We start from the raw sequence: 19,591 nt of genomic DNA on the forward strand, positions 1-19,591 counted from the left end.
CTTTAAATGGAGCCACACACTGGCAGGAGTAATTACCGGGTTGGTCAATGCAGGTGCCTCCATTCTTGCAGGGGAAAGAAGCACACTCATCTAGATCATTTTCACAGTGCATACCTTTGAAAAGATAATTGAAGAGCCAGCAATTTAATAAGACAAGCAGGTGCCAATTTATAATTGTTCTATTTGTACCTTGAGATTCAAGCCCATCTTGTTTGGAGAAATCAATCTAAATCACAGAAATAAGGTCCCTACACCAATTACAATCAGAGGCTTTATTTCCTTTCATTGCCACTAAGCTTTCCTGTCTCCAAATTACACTCCTAATTTCTATAAGAAGCATGTCTCTATACCAGATAGGTTATTTCTTGTTGGCATAGCTTTAAATTTGTTTTGTCATGTTTCAGTGGTTTTTCCCCCCTTAATATGAAGCATAAAAATATCTGCACATTTCTATATGCCTTGCTCTGAAAAGTTGCATTGTCATAATCAAGTTTCATCTATATTTTTTTTATCCAAACTGTTTTCCATTATGTAGTTTTTCTTTTCCCAGTAAGTTCACAAGCAGGTGCATTTTTCATATCCATATTTTCCTATTGTACTGATTTAACTGGAAATCTGCATTGCAAAACTGGAAAAGTATAAATATTAATATAAGGGTTTTCAGTCGGTATATCAGCTCCATAAATGAAAGTGCATTTATACAGCATGCAAATTGGGTGAAAAACTCATCCATCCCTAACTGCATTTATCTAGATATCATTTTCCATGCTTAAGAATATGGCAGCAAGAGAAATTTTAGCTGTGATGAGCTATTTCCCAGTACTCCCAACTAAAAGACAGAACACTTCAATCATCAAGTGGGCCAGAAATCAGAATCTTTTTCTTTTAATATATAGAACCAGAACTTGTATAATTTAGATTTCTCTAATGAGCATGTCAGAGTACTTCATTAAGTTATTTGGGAAGCAAAAGAAGCATGATCAAAACTTTCTGAGAATCAGGGGTGAAACCGTACCGGTTCAACCTGGCTTTGGGCATACTGGTGGCAGTGGCTGATGGTGGTTTGGAGAAGCAGTAGCAGTGGGGGCAGCTACTGTTTAATAATTAATTTATGATAATACAAAAGAAATTTATTAAATATTTAGAACTATGTACTCTTCTCCAAGTCCCGTCGACTGGACAATGTCGCTTGGTAGGGCCCTCTCTGCAGCGGCCCCAGCCCTCCGGAATCAGCTCCCCCTGGACATTCATACTACTCCCACTCTCCTTGCTTTCCATAAGAGTCTCAAGACTCACTTATGTCACCAAGCTTGGGGCTATTAGACATCTGCCCCCTGGCCAACAAAAGTTATGTGAGTTAGAAGACTGAATGGGTATGAGTGTTTTTATGGTATTTCGGTTTTTAGGTGGTTAGTTATTAACTGGATTCAGGATGTTATATATTGTTATTCCATATGTTGTAAGCCGCCCTGAGTCCTCGGAGAGTGGCGGCATAAAAGTCCAATCAATCAATCAACCAATCAATCAAGAAATAAATCCTTTGGAAGTTTAGAAGAAACTTTTCTTTATAGCTTGCTACATACTGCAATGATAAGTCCATGATATTTAGGCCTTTAGCTAGAACTCAAACAATAAAAAGGTCTGAAGACTTTGACATTCACTGAATGAATGCACAACCATCATAACCATGTAACTACATGCTACACAGTTCAAATATTTACATGAATTTTGTCTCTTATATCTTAATTCTAGCTACAGCAATCACAAGATATATATAGATAGATTTGGAATTATTTGAAGGTTCAGATATCAAAGGTCAAGAACAAGCACAAGCCTAATGGACCCGGATGGGTTTCAGAGGGAGCTTGGGGAAATTCCCGACTCGTTTGTCCGCACTTCGGCTGAGTCTCTGGTGACGGCATGGAATATAGCCGCACTGGGGGCCAGTGTTCCCTCTAATTTTTTTTAGGGGGGGGTGCAAAAGTATAGTGTCTGAGCGGCAGTCCCTTCAGGACTGGGCAGCACAGAAATAATAAATAAATAAATAAATAAATAAATAAATGAATGAATGAATGAATGAATGAATGAATGAATGAATGAATGAATGAATAAATAAATAAATAAACAAACAAACAAACAAATAAACAAACAAGCAAACAAACAAAAAAAACCACCCTGTTTTGCCTCAGAGAATTTCAAAATAAAATACTGTACTGTGTGTCTATAACAGTGAGCTCATAATAGGGCAACTCTATCAATATCAAAATGCCACTTAAATAGTTGAGCTAGCTTCAAACTAGATTTTGATTTTCTTTCTCTCTTCCTTACTCCCATTCTTTTTCTTTCTCTTTTCCTTCCTCTCTTTTTTCTATCTGTTTCTCTCTCTTCCTCTCTCTCTCCTTCCCTCTCACTCTTTCCCTCTCGGCTTCTGGGCAGGTTTGGAAAACTCTGAGTTGATGATGATTTTTAAGTGAGCGATTGCTCACTGCTCAGCTTAGAGGGAACTATGCTGGGGGCTCTGGACCAGATTGCACCTTTGCGGCCTCTCCAAGGTGACAGACCCTGGAGATCTCCTTGGTTTACTGAAGAACTCTGGGGGATGAAGCGCCAAAAGAGACACCTAGAGCAAGCATGGAGGGTCAGCAACTCTGAATCTGACTGAGCATGGGCAAGAGCTTATATTAAGACTTACCTTGTGGCAATAGAGGTGGCAAAGTCGGTGTACGTTGCCGCCCTTATTGCGTCTGCAGATTCTCACCCAGCCTCCCTGTTTAGGGTAACCCACACTCTCCTAGATAGGGAGGCAGTGATGGAGCCCTTGCAGGGGCAGGCTGAGGAATTTGTTCAGTTCCTTGCAGATAAAGCCGCTCAGATTCAGAATGATCTGGACTCCAATTGGGCAATACAGACCAAGGTGACAGGGTCAAGTCTTAGCTCCATCATTTGGGAACAGTTTGACCTCATAACCCGTGAGGAAGTGGACATGGCCAACTTGGACCTGGAGGCTCTCCGCACAGTCACTCAGGCCTTCATCACCTCTCATCTTGATTATTGCAATGCGCTCTACATGGGGCTACCCTTGAAAAGTGTTTGGAGACTGCAAACAGTCCAGAATGCAGCCACGAGAGCTGTTATGGGTGTACCTTGGCACACCCATATTACACCTTTGCTCCGTGAGCTGCACTGGCTTCCTATTAGTCTCCGGGCACAATTCAAGGTGTTGGTTATTACCTATTAAGCCCTACATGGCTCAGGGCCAGACTATTTACGGGACCGTCTCCTGCTGCATACCTCCCAGAGACCAATAAGAGCTCAGAGAGTTGGCCTGCTTCAGGTCCGTCAACTAAACAATGTAGATTGGCGGCACCGCAGGGAAGGGCCTTCTCGGTTGCTGCCCTGGTTCTATGGAACCAACTGCCCCTGATGTCCATACTGCTCCCATCCTACTGACCTTTCGCAAGGCCACAAAGACCTGGCTTTGCAGGCAGGCCTGGGGGCCATGAACTGTCCATCTTTCATGGTCAAATTTTATTTTATGAATGGTGTGCATGCATAAGATTTGATTGGTTTTTATATAAATAGGTTTTACTGGGGTTAATTTTATAGAGCTTATATTCGACTTCTTTTTTTATTGCTGTATCTTTTTGTATTGTTATTAAGTTGTAAGCCGCCCTGAGTCCTTCGGGATTGGGTAGCATAGAAGTCAAACAAACAGACAAACAAAACAAACAAACAAACAAGTAAGTAAGCAAGCAAATAAGCAAGCAAGCAAGCATAAATTACTTAAGCACGTTATGTGTTAAGAAAATTTGGATGTACAGGTAGTAGAGAAAGCTAAAGAATCATGGTAGAAGATAGAAAATATAAGTCTAGAAATTTAAATTATTGACCTAAGAAGTGTAATCATAATGAAAGTTGTTTTGGAATGATACAAGTCATATGCATAAAGAAATATTATTTTCTAATTGCTAAAAGAGATGGCATATAAGTAAGCCATAGGCTTCATTTAAATAATTCTTTTCTAAATCTTAAACTTCACCACACCCAGTAAGTAGGTTTTGAGGTATTGCTTTTATTATTTTCTCTGCTGGAAGAAAATTACATGATAAAAATTACATCTCAGTGCTATGCAAAATAAGATGGAGTTTCTTCTTTTGTCCACAGTCAGTTTATGTGGGAAATTTCAAGATCTTTGATCCCTTACTGATATATTTGTATGACCAAGCTGGTCATACATTGTAAAATAATAATTAAATAACTTTATTAAGAGGAACTATACAAAAAAAGTGAAAGAAAATGGCAAATAAACATTCAATTATGGTATATAAAGTGTAACCTAAGCATGCCAGTAGTGGGTTGTAAATCCCATTGCTACTGGTTTGCCTCTGTGCATACACAAAAGCGGATGGATGGAGCCTCCCGCCGCCACCGCTGCTGGTTCTTACATCCAGGCCGAACTGGGAGAAACCCATTGCTGAAACATGCCCCAAATTAATAACCCTGTGATAATCCTTGCAGATTGGAATTTTCTAGGAAAGTATTTCTGACGCTTACCAGCAAAGCCAGATAAGCAGATACAGCTATATCCATTGATAAGATCTGTACAGGTTCCATTATGGATACAAGGGTTGGAGTGACATTCATTTGTGTTGATTTCACAAAGTGTACCTATATAGTGATTGGAGAGGGAGAAAAAGGCAATACGTTACAGAAGTCAAACATTTGATTAAGAGTATACTTTTATCGGCATGTTTGTGTAAAGTAATTCACTGTTGAGAACATTCTGTCACTAGTATGATTATAAGTTCCACCTATCTCACTAAAGCATTCTGCAGACACATTATTATTTGAGCTGTTACAATGATGTGCTAAGAGGGCACAAAAAAAATGGTAGTCTTCAGAGACATTGAACTGATTCTCAAGATTTACAACAGCCAATTTCTCTATCAATTTGCATCAAAGCATAAAAAAGAATTGACATTGAAATATAATAGAATGCATTTGTTAAGGCAGCAAATGGGGTCTCACCAAAGGGGGCAGGGAAACAAAATTTCAGATGTGAAAATACATTACCTTATTTACAGAAGTTCCCTGCCTAATATCCCTTAAGGAATGCTTTTTGAACAGTTTTTTTTAAAAAAATAATAGAATACTTTATCAGCCAAGGAATTTGACTGAAAAAATTCCCAGCTTTTCTTGATTCAATTACTATCAATTTAACCCCATTAATTTTTGTCCTTCATTAGCCACATTCCTTCAATTCAACCTGTATAATAATAATAATAATAATAATAATAATAATAATAATAATAATAATAGTAATAGTAATAATAATAATAATAATAATAATAATAATAATAATAATAATAATAATAATAATAATTTATTAGATTTGTATGCCACCCCTCTCCGAAGACTCGGGGTGGCTCACAACAATAATAAAACAATATGACAATGAAACAAATCTAATATTAAAAACATCTAAAACCCCATCATTTAAAACCATGCAGCACACGCATACCAAACATAAAATATAAAAGCCTGGGGGAGGTGTCTCAGTTCCCCCATGCCTGGTGATACAGGTGGGTCTTAAGTAATTTGCGAAAGACAAGGAGGGTGGGGGCAGTTCTAATCTCTGGGGGAAGTTGATTCAGAGGGATGGGGCCACCACAGAGAAGGCTCTTCCCTATGGCATGTATGACACAAGTGGCATGCAGAGCCAAATCAGAGGGCACGTGAGCATTGCCCTATGTCAGCTCAGCCTTCTTTTCATCCCCAGGCTTCAAGAGTCCGTTGTGAAGCCTGTGTGCATGTGCAGGGAGAGGCAGTGGGGGGAGGTAGTGTGCATGGGAGAGGGAAATAGGGAGGGGTTGTGGCATGGGCGTAGGGCATGGGTGTGATCATGTGCATATGCTACTGCGCATGCATACAACCTTTTGGCACGTGAGTGAAAAAGGTTTCACCAACTACTGGTATAGGGTACAGTTACTTCACACTATTGCATTGTAATTGATTTGTAATTGTAGGTTGATCTCTTAAAATTTGTACCTGTATTTTTTTTTTTTTTGTTACCTTCAAATCCACTAGAACACAGGCAGCTGAAAGTATTAAGCTGATTGATGCACACAGCACCATTGCGACATGGATCACTTAGGCACTCATTCACTTCTATGTCACAATTCGCACCTGACAGAAAGTGAAAGATTTTGTTCATGAGAAACGTAATTGGGCAGAGCAGTTAAGAACAAAAAAGGAGCAAGAAAAAGAAGGTACTGTAACATTAGGCGTTTGAGCCTTAGGAGATATTTTCTTGTCAGAGAGTTGTAATTTCTCTGCTTGCAAGATTCAGATGACACCAGTCAACCTGGAAGCATGGACCACCATTTGAGATCAGCCAGAGTAGTCCACTCCTCCACCCACCCACAAATTTGCATACATGTCAACGACTACTTCAGCTTCAACCAGAACAACACATGAGTACACAACAGATACAAACTTAAAGTAAACTGCTCTAAACTCGACTGCAAGAAATACAACTTTAGGAACCGAGTAGCTCATGCATGGAGCTCACTCCCTGACTCTGTAGTATCATCATCTAACCCCCAAAACTTTTCCCTTAGACTATCCACTGTTGACCTCTCCCGATTCCAAAGAGATCAGTAAGGGGCGTGCATAAGTGCACCAGAGTGCCTTCTCTCCCCTGTTCTAATGTTTCTCTTTACTAGTATCATGTGCGGTCCCCATAGTCTCAGAAACAGGCACATTAATGCACAAGACAAACCAGTGCAAAATTGCCCTAGCTACGTCTGCCACATGGAGGATGATTTGAGCAATAGGACCCCCAAAATATGCACCAGTTGAAAAGTAAGAGAACTGGGGGGTGTTTAAAATACCAGTCAGTCAGTCTTGGCATAGTTGAACTGAAACCTGTTGTCTTCTATCCAACTAGTTGAGAATTAAAAGCTACTAAGAGGACTTTAAAGAATAAGTTGCATCAATGTATTTGATTATATTTAAATTCAAGCATACCTATAAAACCGGGTGCACAGAAACAACTATAGCCCTCCAGGTCTTCCTGGCAGATGCTGGTAGTTCCACAGGGCTGGGAGAGACAACTATCTTTCTTTGATTCACAGAGTTCACCCAGAAATCCTGTTTATAGTAAAAGCAAATATAAATGTATATTAAAAGACTCTGAGAAAAATGACACTGTTCAGTAAGCTAAAGAACAAAAAAAGGTCAGTGGTATTATATTTACAAAATTTAAACAGAACTAGTTTAATTATGTTTTCAACTGGATTTTAATTTTAATTTTTTATTGCATTTAAAACAATCAACATACAAAAATACAAATACTAAATACAGAATGTACATATATACAAGACCAACATATATAAAAAAATAAAAAGAAATAAAAATATTTATATATGTGTATTAAAGTATTATGTATTGCTATAGTAAGTCTATTATGTTCTTAACTTTGTGGCATATGATTTTATGAACTACATTAAGACCAGATCTAAGGCGACTTAGCTTTAAGCTATCTAAGCCCAAAATGTCAAGTCAAGTGCATAATTTATGTGAAGGATTTTGGTCGATGCAAAAAATGTAGTTCTATCTGAATGGCACTGGTCCATCTATGCCCATTTAGCCTTTGCCACAGATTCTGTCTTACAAGAAGAACTCCTCAGTCTATAGATTGTGACCCTTTAGCTATATACACCCTTAGGATGAAAAATTCACTGGTTCTTTATCTGTTAACGCCTGATGATTTCCAATTCAATTAGTGAGTGGGTAGCTGGATACATTGAAATAAATTAAGTACAGTGGTACCTCTACTTACGAACTTCATTCGTTCCGTGACCAGATTCATAAGTAGAAAGGTTCGTAAGTAGAAACAATTTTCCCCATAGGAATCAATGTAAAAGCAAATAATGCGTGCAAACCCATCCCAAAAGTCACCCTTTTGCCTTGCGCCACTGGGAATCCCCTCCTCTGGACTTCCATTGCCACCTGAAGCACCCCTTCTTGTGCTGCTGGGATTTCCCTGAGCCTTCCCTTGCTGGGAATCCCTGCCTCCAGACTTCCGTTGTCACCCGAAGCGCCCCTTCTTGTGCTGCTGGGATTCCCAGCAGCACAAGAATTCCTGAATCTCAGGGGAATTGATGGCTCGGGTTTGTCAGTAGAAAATGTTTCGGAAGTAGAGGCAAAAAAATCTTAAACACCGGGTTCGTATCTAGAAAAGTTTGTCAGTAGAGGCGTTCATAAGTAGAGGTACCACTGTATAGGAATCAAATACATGATATGTCTCTAGTTGTGACTTCATGAAAAAAATGGCACTCTTCCGTAATTGCATCACACCGTTACAAGCAGGTACAGAGAAAGAATTTGCATAACAACATAATAGCATTTTTATCATTGCCTTATTATTTTTGTCTTACCTCATTGCCCGCTGATATCTATGATAGTTAACAAGCAAGCAAAGTCTTTTGATAATATTACATTTGGCCTTAACTATTAAATTTAATCTTTAGCTATACAAACTTAATCTTACATCTAAATCTTTTCCATTCTAGTGTATAGAGTCCTTTAGGAGTTGGCCAGCATAGGAATACAATAAATTAAATAATTAAATTAAATTAAATTAAATTATTTATATATTTATCTATTGCAGTCTGAAGCATCGTTTTCCCAGTCCCATCTTCCTAAGACTACACTCAGTTGTTGCAAAAGTTATAAAATTCAACAAAGAAATCTGGATAGTAACAGTGCTGTTTGCTGCATACTTACCATTATCTCAGATTTTGTAAAGAACCTTATTTATAGAACAATTGTTTGAAAACGGAAATACCTACTGCAGTAATTTGAGGCTACTATGTACAATTCTACCCCTCCCCTCCCAAAATGAAATGTGAACTATTTGTCTTCAGATCATAGCTATAAATAAAAGTGTAAGATGAATGAAATCCATCATTTAGAAATAATTACAACAGAATAAAACCTAAACCCAAATCTATATTTAATAAATAGGCATATAAAATCATAGGCATGGAACCCTTCTGTAGGTGCTTAGTTGACTTCAAAATGGAAAGGCAGCAATATGAAACAAAAATATTTATAACACAACCATTATGTGAAATATGAAAAAATGTGAGATGCAAAGAATACCTAAACTGTACCATTAATAACAGCATTATAATATTAAAACTCTATAGAGGTTCTTAATATTAAGGGACACACTATAAATTGTGAGTTGAAAACAGAATAGAATATAAAATTGAATAGTATAAACACAAATGTAAATGGTTAAGCATGAGGTTCTGTAAGCCTATAATATTTCACATACTTTATCTGTATTGCTTTCTTTGTAAGAGAAACCAAGTGCCTACATATGCTTCCAAGGATGACCTGAGCATTCTTTTGGTCCAGGAGCATGTTTGCTTGTTTGTTTGTTTAGTCAAGCATGTATAAAGTAGCAAATGTAAGTATAAACATGAGTACAATAAATGGATACAAATAAATGGGGAGCAGTTGGACAGGGACAGTAAATATGTTGGTGTGCTTATGCACAGCCCTTACACACTTCATGGGAATGGGGTGAGGTAAACAGTAGACAGTCTAAGTTTAAAGTTATGTGTGTGTGTGTGTGTGAAACCACAGAGTCAGGAAGTGCATTCCAAGCATTGACCGCTCTATTGCTGAAGTCATATTTTCTGCAATTGAGTTTGGAGCTGTTTACCTTATGTTTGTATCGATTATATGCTCGCGTATTATTGGGGTTGAAGCTCTTCCTGATGCATTGCTCTGTGCATTAGCCATTCCTGAACAAATGACTGCTCTGATAGAAAATTCATTTGGATGCAAACAATTTCATGTTACTACGTGAAATAAAAGTTTATTCAGGAAACCAATCCCAGTTATTTGGATCACCATTCTTAAGGGAGGATCTACTTACACTCAACCAGGGGTACAATGATTATTGCTGTCATTTAATGATATGGCAGTTTTGAAACCAGGCAAAGATCCATTAGTACCAGATGCTTTATCTACAGAATGCTTGTAAGACCTTCAGGCTAGGTCATGTCAAGTAACAGGCACAGCAGAGGTTGCAGGAATGCCATATCTATTATGAAGTCACTAGGAGTTGACAATGACTGGACATAATTGATTTCCCCTAACTCCCCCCAAAAGGTAGAATAACCGAATCTTTAAAGCTTATCCAACTTTCTTCCTATCCCATCCTACACTAAACAAAACCGAGATGATCTTATTTGAGGGTTTTCCCCCACCTCTCCTATTCATCTGTTTTTTGGACTGAATAATCTGAAGAATCAGCAAAACAAGAAAAGATGAAATGACACAGTGGAATGTAATGAAAAATTGCATGAACCTGAAACTATGAAAGTAATTGGCCCCACTTGAGCCTTCATAGACTTTCCCTTAAACCTAGACCTCCTTCTTTGATGAAGTGAGAGAAAGATTCTTTGCCTTCAATGAATTTGGAAATCATTATTGTTATTGCAGGACTTTCATGTTCTTTTTTCCAGAATAATTGATCTCAGGTCCATGAATTCAACTTGTGGGTATAGCACATCTTCTCAGATGTACTATAAAAGATGTACGCCCTGAGTTTTCGGAGAGTGGCGGCATACAAATCTAATATATTATTATTATTATTATTATTATTATTATTATTATTATTATTATTATTATTATTATCATCATCATCAGTATAACACAGCAAACGAGATCACTATGCTGGATTTCGTATTTCATCACCAGTCGGGCGCTTCCCAAGCACCTAGGACTGAGTGATGTAGCAGTGAATTATGTTTGCCGATCCCAGTAAAGCGGCCTTTTGCAATTGACAGATGGAGATTTTGTCAATTCCAATGGTTTTCAAATGTCCGCTAAGATCCTTTGGTACATTTGAAAACCATTGGATCTCAGCGGACATTTTATTATTATTATTATTATTATTATTATTATTATTATTATTATTATTATTATTATTATTATTATTATAAAAATAAATAAATAAATAAAAAGCAAAGGCGGACACAGATAAATCCTGAAAATATTCTGATTTCATATCCATGGTATGTCACTTTTCTATGGTGACTGAATAATGCAGAGTGAAGTCTTTATCTTTAATAAGTATGCTCATTTGTAAGTCAGTTATACTAAATGCTGAATAAATAACAGACTGTCTTCCAGAAAATGAATGCAAAAGAAAATTATTTCTTAAACCAAATTGAGCTAATTTTGCTCCAAGCATTCATGTCTGGGAGAATTTAGTCCCAGAAGACACAGGAATAACCTGAAGGCATGATAGTGGATCAATATAATAACATTATTTGCATTTTGTGGAGGTAAGGCTGGGAGTGAAAATTGCACAAGTGTAAATGTAGTTTTCCCTATGAATAAACACTGACTAAATTCTTCAGTACAATAATTATACATTGTAATTTGCTCAATTAACGCATGTTATACAGTACTATCCTTTTAACATGTTCTACTATAATTCATATATTATTTTGCAACAAGTAATTCTCCTTTATATCTCATTGCTGAAAAAAATTGTGAGGCAAAATATTATTGGTTTAAGGACTGTTAAAATGTTGGTCATTGATAAACAATTAGAAATAAGGTTTTTTTATTATTATTTCAAGTAAAAGAATTGAATTATTTCACCTTTTGAAAGTTCAGAAGCAATTGTTATTTAAATATAAGACCTGAAATGCAAGTACCGACATATGGAAATAAATTGTATATTGTCAATTTTCCATCAAAGACAATAATAAACTGCTCCTGATTTGAAAGACTGTTATTTATGAAAGAATATATGTAGACCCTACCATAAAAATAGATAGATATTATATATTTGAATTCTGTCAGCATAGAAGAGCAAAGAAACACTGTTTTTCATGATAACCAGCATAACTGTCACAATAATAATAATTTAAAAAATCAGCAATGCACCAGGTTGACTAGTTAAAAGAACTGAAATATACTGGAGATAATTACTGAATATACCAAGCTTTTACTAAGTTTTATGTTGAATTGAAAGTAATGCTATAAGTGATTGTTCAAAAATAATAATAGAAGCGCAGTTCAGCAGTTAAAACTCATTCATTTATGTCAGTCTGACACTATAAATAGCTTAGTCTTTCAACAACAGTTTTCTGTCAGCAGGAAGGGGAGACTAATTTCTCTCAGGAGCTATCTTGCTCAGTTTTCTTGACCAGAGCCAGTTTGATCTAATGGATAAGGCCACAGGCTAAAGACCAGGAGACTATGAGTTCAAGTCCTGCCTTAGACATGAAAGCTGACTGAGTGACCTTGGACCAGTCAATCCCTCTCAGCCCAATTTAGCCCATAGGGTTCTTGTGGACAAAACAGGAGGAGAAAGGTATGTTAGATATCTTACATCTGCTGAGTTATTTGTAAAATAATAAATGTAGAAAACAAATCAAATAAACAATAATAAATAAAATATTTGAAGATGCCTAAGAAACATCCCATAAAATGAAATGGTTGCCTGAATGGCAAATATACAGATTCACAAGGCTATTCAAGGCTCCAGTTTCCAGCATATTGCAGTCTTCTGTTTCTAAGCTACTTCTCTTTTAACAGCTTTTATAGAGTGCATGCATTTTCAAAATGTGCCATGAATTAGATTTATGAGCTATAACATACTATGCATTTTTTGGGAGAATGACACATAAAATAAACATTACGGGATTTTGCACAAAATATGACTTTGAGCAATAAAAGATCTGAGATGACATGATCAAGGTTAAGAAGTACTTTGCTTTGAAGAAAGTGATGTATTGATATAAATCTATTCAAGCTGAAATCTTAAATCTATCTATTTAGATACAGCTTCTTCTGAACTCACAGACTCATTTCAGAGTTGACATGCATAAGAGGGCAATGTTATTCCTTATGCATATATCTGAAAACATCCTACTTTAAATAAAATATAAAATATTAAGAAATCTTAATTTATCACTGAATAAATTACTTTCCTCACTCTGCTTATCACACATTTATTAAGTACACATATTTTGGTTATTTTTTATAGTATTCTGCTAAATCTATATGCAGATTAAGCATGTGCCAGTTTTAATTTCCTTCTGGAATACTGTGATCCTTAAAGTATTCTTATTATATATTATTAATACCATGTTAATATTCATTGGATAATATTGAAGTGTCTTCATAGAACATATGATGCATATGTATGTTTTGTCACTAACTGTGACATGGGTTGCTGTCACAGCCTATATTTAGGCAACAAAAAAAGAAAAATAAATAAAATAAACTATCTCAACTGTTATGTCCTGCCTAGAGATTAGTAGGGGATTGTGCTTAGAGACAAGTTGTTCATTGGGTGAATCCGAGTTACAGTTATTGATTAATTGCCGGTGTTGTAATGGCGGCAAAGGTTATGATACCTCATTGGTGGTTGCCTCAGTAGACAGGAGTATATAAGACCTGTCATTAGACTAAGGATCTTTATGTATGTGTAAACGTTGTTCCGACCTTATTAATAAAGTACTGTTGATCGCAACCGGTGTCCGGCTATTTCACTGGCGACGAGGGTGTTTGAACGCCGCCGTGTTTCTTCTGCCTACGGCCACAAACTCCAGTAAGTGCAATGTCTACCCAATTGACTTTTCCTCCTTTTGACCCTCAAGGAGAAACATGGGATTCCTACGTGGCCCGTTTTGATTGTTTCCTAATCTCCGAGATATCCGGAGACCGCAAGCATTCATACTTTTTAGGCTTCTGTGGCACGGAGATGTTCGAGACAGCTCGTGTGATGTTTGCTCCGACTTCCATCCATGGCGTTCTTTGGCCTGAATTTCTCTCGACCTTGCAAGACCATTACGCCCCAGCGCCCTCCTACTGCACCCGCAGATATAAGCTTTACCACCGTAATCAATTGGAGGGCGAATCCATCAATGAATTTGTTGCCACTTTGCGCAGTGCGGCTTTATATTGCAAATTCGACAACTTAAATGATTATTTGCTGGACTGACTAGTTTTTGGAGTGAGGGATGGCTACCTTAAATGCTGCTTATTAGCTATGGAGGAGCTTACTTTTAAGGCAACGTTGACAGAGGGCCAGGCTTTTGAACTTTCCACCCAATTCCTTGCAGCAATGGACAGCACTGTCAATGCTACGTCAGCAGCACCGAGCCCGGATGTTCCTCGCTTACCTCAGGACATCGAGAAGGCTTTAGCCATAGAAGAGGAGGTCTGCCGTCTGGCTGCTGCCCGTGCCCGCAACCCACCGGCTGAAAGATCCCGTCATCCTCCGTTGCCTTGTCGGGTTGTGGTGGGAACCATTTCTGTGCAGCCTGCCCATTTAGGGAGCTGTCTGCCGCTGCTGTGGTAACAGGGGCCATATTGCCCATGCGTGCCGCCTCCACCGCCAACCGCCCGCTCCTGCCCAAAGCCCCCGTGATCAATTTTCTCCTTTCTCGAGATGGCAACAAAGGGACTCAGGGCCCTAGCGGTATGACTGCAATGCTATTCACTCTGCTACCATATAGTCACAAACCATAGTATGTGAGACCTCCTCCCTCCAGGCCGATAAGATCTCCATCGTTGTCTGCCTAGGCCAAACACCATGCTCTATGCAAGTTGACACTGCCTCTGTCCATTGACTTATTTCCTGATCCATGGCCAAGCAGTGTTTTCCACGGTTGTCGAAGACTCATCTGTGTCCCTGTTGACTCAATTTGAGACCCTGGTGCCGGCTATTCATTTAAAACCCCGCCGGGTACCACTTGCCCTCCGCCCAAAGATGGGTGCGGAACTGGATCACTTAATTGCTCAGGGGGTGCTCGAGCCAACTGACCAATCCTCTTGGGAGACGCCCATCGTTACAGCTGTCAGGATGGGGGAATAAGGATTTGTGGGGATTATAAATGTTCCATTAATAAGGTTCTAGCTCACCATTCCTATCCCCTGCCGGTGGTACAGCATTTGCTGCACTCGTTGGGGGATGGTTGTTTATTCGCAAAGTTGGACCTTTCACAGGCGTACCAGCAGCTTCCTGTGGACCCACAAACTGCAAAATCCCAGGCCATTATCACCCATCAAGGGGTTTTCAAGTGTCACCGGTTGCAATTTGGAGTTTCCATGGCCCCAACTATCTTTCAGGGACACATAGAGCACCTACTTCATGGAATTCTGGGCACGTTGCTATATTTTGATGATGTACTGGTGTCGGCCCACTCTGAGTCTGAGTTGATATCCAGATTGCGGTTGGTCCTCTCCAAATTTCAAGAGTCAGACCTTAAGTTGAAACTGCACAAATGCGTGTTGGGGTTCCAAGTGTGGAATTCTTAGGCTTCATTGTGGATGCTAACGGCATCCACCCCACCCCTGAGAAGACACGGGCCATTCAAAATGCCCCGGCACCACGTTCCAAGGCAGAATTGCAAGCTTTCTTGGGCTTGCTCAATTTTTATGCTGTTTATTCCTCATAAGGCTTCATTGGCCGAGTCACTTCACCGCCTCTTGGATAAGAATGCTAGGTGGTCTTGGGGACCAAGGGAGGCAAGCACTTTTAAGGCCGTAAAGGATATACTTACCTCCAATGCAGTACTGGCTCAATACTCTCCAAACTTGCCTTTAGTCCTTACGTGTGACGCTTCCCCTTTTGGCATCGGCACAGTGTTTAGCCATAGATTGCCAAATGGATCTGAAGTGCCTCTGGCATTCTTTTCCCGTACCCTAGCCAAAGCCAAGCAGAATTTTGGTCAGATTGATCGGGAAGCCCTGGCGCTCATAGCAGGGGTCTGCCGCTTCCATGACTATGTATACAGCCAAGACTTTGAGCTGGTGACAGATCATCAACCTCTCTTGGGGCTGTTGTCGGGAAATCGTCAGAGCCTAGCTGTTCTGTCACCCCGCATGTCTCGGTGGATTATATTTTTAGCTAACTACTCGTATCACTTAATTTACCGACCTGGGAGACATATTGCTCATGCGGATGCCTTAAGCCGATGTACACTTCCAGATCTGCTTGTGGATCTGGCTCCGGCCTCCACTGTGTTGGCCATCACAGACGACCCTCTCACATTAGCTGCTCCTGAGGTAGCTAAATATTCTAATCACAACTCCACCTTGTCTACCATAATTCAAATGGTTCCTGTGGTGTTGGCCCCTTACCGCCCCCTCACCAGAATTCTCCTCGTATTTTTATTGCCGCACATAACTATCCATAGTGCAAGGCTGCCTTTTGCGGGGTTCCAGGGTTGTGATTCCATTGCCCTTACGGACTAGTCCTGTCCTCCCTTCATAGGGGACACCTGGGGTGGTACGGATGAAGGCGTTAGCGAGAGGATATGTGTGGTGGCCTGGTCTTGATGGAGATGTTTAGCAGCGAGTAGCGAGTTGCCAGGCATGCCAAGAAAGTCACCCTGCTCCCTCCCAGGCTGAGCTGCTGGTTTGGGAGCCCCCAGCAGGGCCTTGGGCCCGGGTCCATGTGGACCTTGCCGGCCCTTTCATGGGTCAAATGTTCCTTATCTTATGGATGCTCACTCCAAGTGGTTAGAGGTGGTCCACCTCCGATCCACCACATCTCAGACTTTTATTGATGCCCTAGATGCCCTGTTCACCACCCACGGGTACCCGGACCTGTTGGTCTTGGACAATGGACCCCAGTTCACCTCAGTGTTGATGGAAACATATTTGGCCACAATTGGGGTTCGTCACGCCTTAACTTCACCCTGGCACCCGGCCAGTAATGGCCTGGTAGAGCGTATGGTGTGCTCTACCAAGGACACCCTTAGAAAATTACCTCATGGGTCATGGCAACAAAAGTTATCAGAATTACTGCTCGCTCAGCATTCCACGCCCTGCGTAACCACTAATAAGACACCGGCAGAACTTTTAATGGGTTGCAAATTGTGTATTGTTGTGGACAGACTTCACCTGCAGTATGCACTTGGCTCCTCATGGTCAGAGACTTCCCCTTGGGGACTGACCATGGGATCTCAGGTTTTTGTTCTCTCCTATGCTGAGGGGCTGGTGTGGATACCTGCCATCATAGCCAGGGAATTGGGGCCACGATCCTATGAGGTTGGTCTTCCGGACGGCCACTGCTGGAAGAGGCACATTGACCAGATTCGTCCACAGTGTGACACGGCTATCCATCCCAGATCAGATGCCATTTTACCAAGGGTCTGGGGGTCCCTCCTAACTTACCTACCCCCTGCTGTTCCAGAAGCAGCAGAAAGGCCCCCAGCCACGGTAGTATGGGAAGGTCCCCAGAACAGAACTACAGAGCGATCTGATGTTCCCCAGACTACACCTCAGGGTGGGGCTTGGGATGTCATCATTCCTTGCCATTTGGAATGGGTGTGACGGAGGCCTGCGTACTTGGAAGATTACATTTGCTCCAACGTAAGGGGGGAGGAGTGTTATGTCCTGCCTAGAGATTAGTAGGGAATTGTGCTTAGAGATAAGTTGTTCATTGGGTGAACCCGAGTTACAGTTATTGGTTAATTGCTGCTGTTGTAATGGCGGCAAAGGTTATGTTACCCCATTGGTGGTTGCCTCAGCAGACAGGAGTATATAAGACCTGTCATTAGACTACGGATCTTTATGTATGTGTAAACGTTGTTCCGACCTTATTAATAAAGTACTGTTGACCACAACCGGTGTCCGGCTATTTCATCAACAATATATGATAAGAGACAAGAGTTGGGTTTTAGAAGGGAGTGGGAAGGGCAATTGAAGTAAATAGTTGAAGAAATTGAATAGAAGAAAAGAACTGGATAAATGGATAAAAACCAGATGGAAAAAAAAAAGAATGATCTAAAGGGAGACACAAGTACCACAAAAATTAATAAAAGAGGATCATAAACCACTAACAGAGACACTGGAAGGAATCCATAACTGTAATAAAGTGTTTTTGACAACTAAGAATGTACTATCTGCAAACATCCATTAATATCAAACACAAAGAGGAATGAACAAAGACCTCTATTTAAAAAAGGGAAAATGATTGATATTAAACTTCACGTGGACAAAATCCTTTATGTTTAGACCTATGCAAATACATGCATGTGCTTCTCTCAGAGACTCACCAACTGATGCATTGAAACACTGTATTTGTCAAAGCACAATTGCTTAAATATCTCATCTGAGTATGAAAACACAGCTAGAGATGGTTTAGGTTTAGGTTTAGGTTTATTGGATTTATATGCCGCCCCTCTCCGCAAACTCGGGGCAGCTCACAACAATAATAAAAAACAGTACAGTACATAATACCAAATCCAATGCCCACCCATCTAGTTACAATTTAAATTAATAATCTCATAAAAACAGTATATATAAAAAACAGGCACACAGTCAATCAAGCAACAAAACAACATGGGCAAGGGGGAGGTGTTTTAGTTCCCCCATGCCTGACGGCAAAGGTGGGTCTTAAGGAGTTTACGAAAGGCAGGGAGGGTGGGGGCAATCCTAATCTCAGGGGGGAGCTGGTTCCAGAGGGTCGGGGCCCCCACAGAGAAGGCTCTCCCCCTGGGTCCCGCCAGATGACATTGTTTAGTCGATGGGACCCGGAGAAGGCCAACTCTGTGGGACCTAACCGGTCGCTGGGATTCGTGCGGCAGGAGGCGGTCCCGAAGATATTCTGGTCCGGTGCCATGAAGGGCTTTATAGGTCATAACCAACACTTTGAATTGTGACCGGAAACTGATCGGCAGCCAATGCAGACTGCGGAGTGTTGGAGTGATATGGGCATACTTGGAGAAGCCCATAATTGCTCTCGCAGCTGCATTCTGCATGATCTGAAGTTTCCGAACACTTTTCAAAGGTAGCCCCATGTAGAGAGCATTACAGTAGTCGAGCCTCGAGGTGATGAGGGCATGAGTGACTGTGAGCAATGACTCCCGGTCCAAATAGGGCCGCAACTGGTGCACCAGGCGAACCTGGGCAAACGCCCCCCTCGCCACAGCTGAAAGGTGTTTTCCTAATGTGAGCTGTGGATCGAGGAGGACGCTCAAGTTGCGGACCCTCTCTGAGGGGGTCAATAATTCCCCCCCAGGGTAATGGACGGACAGATAGAATTGTCCTTGGGAGGCAAAACCCACAGCCACTCCGTCTTGTCTGGGTTGAGTTTGAGTTTGTTGACACCCATCCAGGCCCCAACAGCCTCCAGGCACTGGCACATCACTTCCACTGCTTTGCTGGGAGTTCAGCTTAAGGAAATCCACTTTCTGAAAGATTCTGCATAGCTCTTGTCAATTCATCTGGTACTTATCTGGCTATGTACTCCCTTTCCAAAATCTTAAAGAATATGAGTCAGTGTCAGGTTCCATAAAATGAAGAAGGACATGTTGAGATTCTTCTAAGCAATTTTCTTTATTGTTTCTCACCTATAGAAAGAAATCTTGCCAAACTACTAGCACAGTTGTCTTCGTTCTCTTTCTCCCACACAAACTATCTAAGCTTTCCTGTCTTTTGCTTCTCTGGAATGCCACTCCATTCTCCTGAAAATCCAGACTGCATTCCATCATTGCAATAACTTTTGTCTACCAACTTTTCACTTTCAAAAGTT

At 40.3% G+C, this 19,591-nt stretch overlaps 1 protein-coding gene across 1 annotated transcript in view; it reads right to left on the reverse strand.

The window, feature by feature from the left end:
- Positions 1-19,591, reverse strand: part of EYS (eyes shut homolog) — a 1,050,766-nt gene that overhangs the window by 715,781 nt on the left and 315,394 nt on the right. Inside the window, exons 16-19 of the mRNA XM_070763632.1 lie at positions 7,030-7,152; positions 6,073-6,186; positions 4,555-4,668; positions 1-114 (exon numbers count right to left, since the gene is read on the reverse strand). Coding sequence (XP_070619733.1) covers positions 1-114; positions 4,555-4,668; positions 6,073-6,186; positions 7,030-7,152 — 465 coding nt within the window. The remainder of the gene's footprint in view (positions 115-4,554; positions 4,669-6,072; positions 6,187-7,029; positions 7,153-19,591) is intronic.

The sequence above is a fragment of the Erythrolamprus reginae genome, chromosome 1, assembly GCF_031021105.1.
Source record: "Erythrolamprus reginae isolate rEryReg1 chromosome 1, rEryReg1.hap1, whole genome shotgun sequence".
NCBI classification, from domain to species: Eukaryota; Metazoa; Chordata; class Lepidosauria; order Squamata; family Dipsadidae; genus Erythrolamprus; species Erythrolamprus reginae.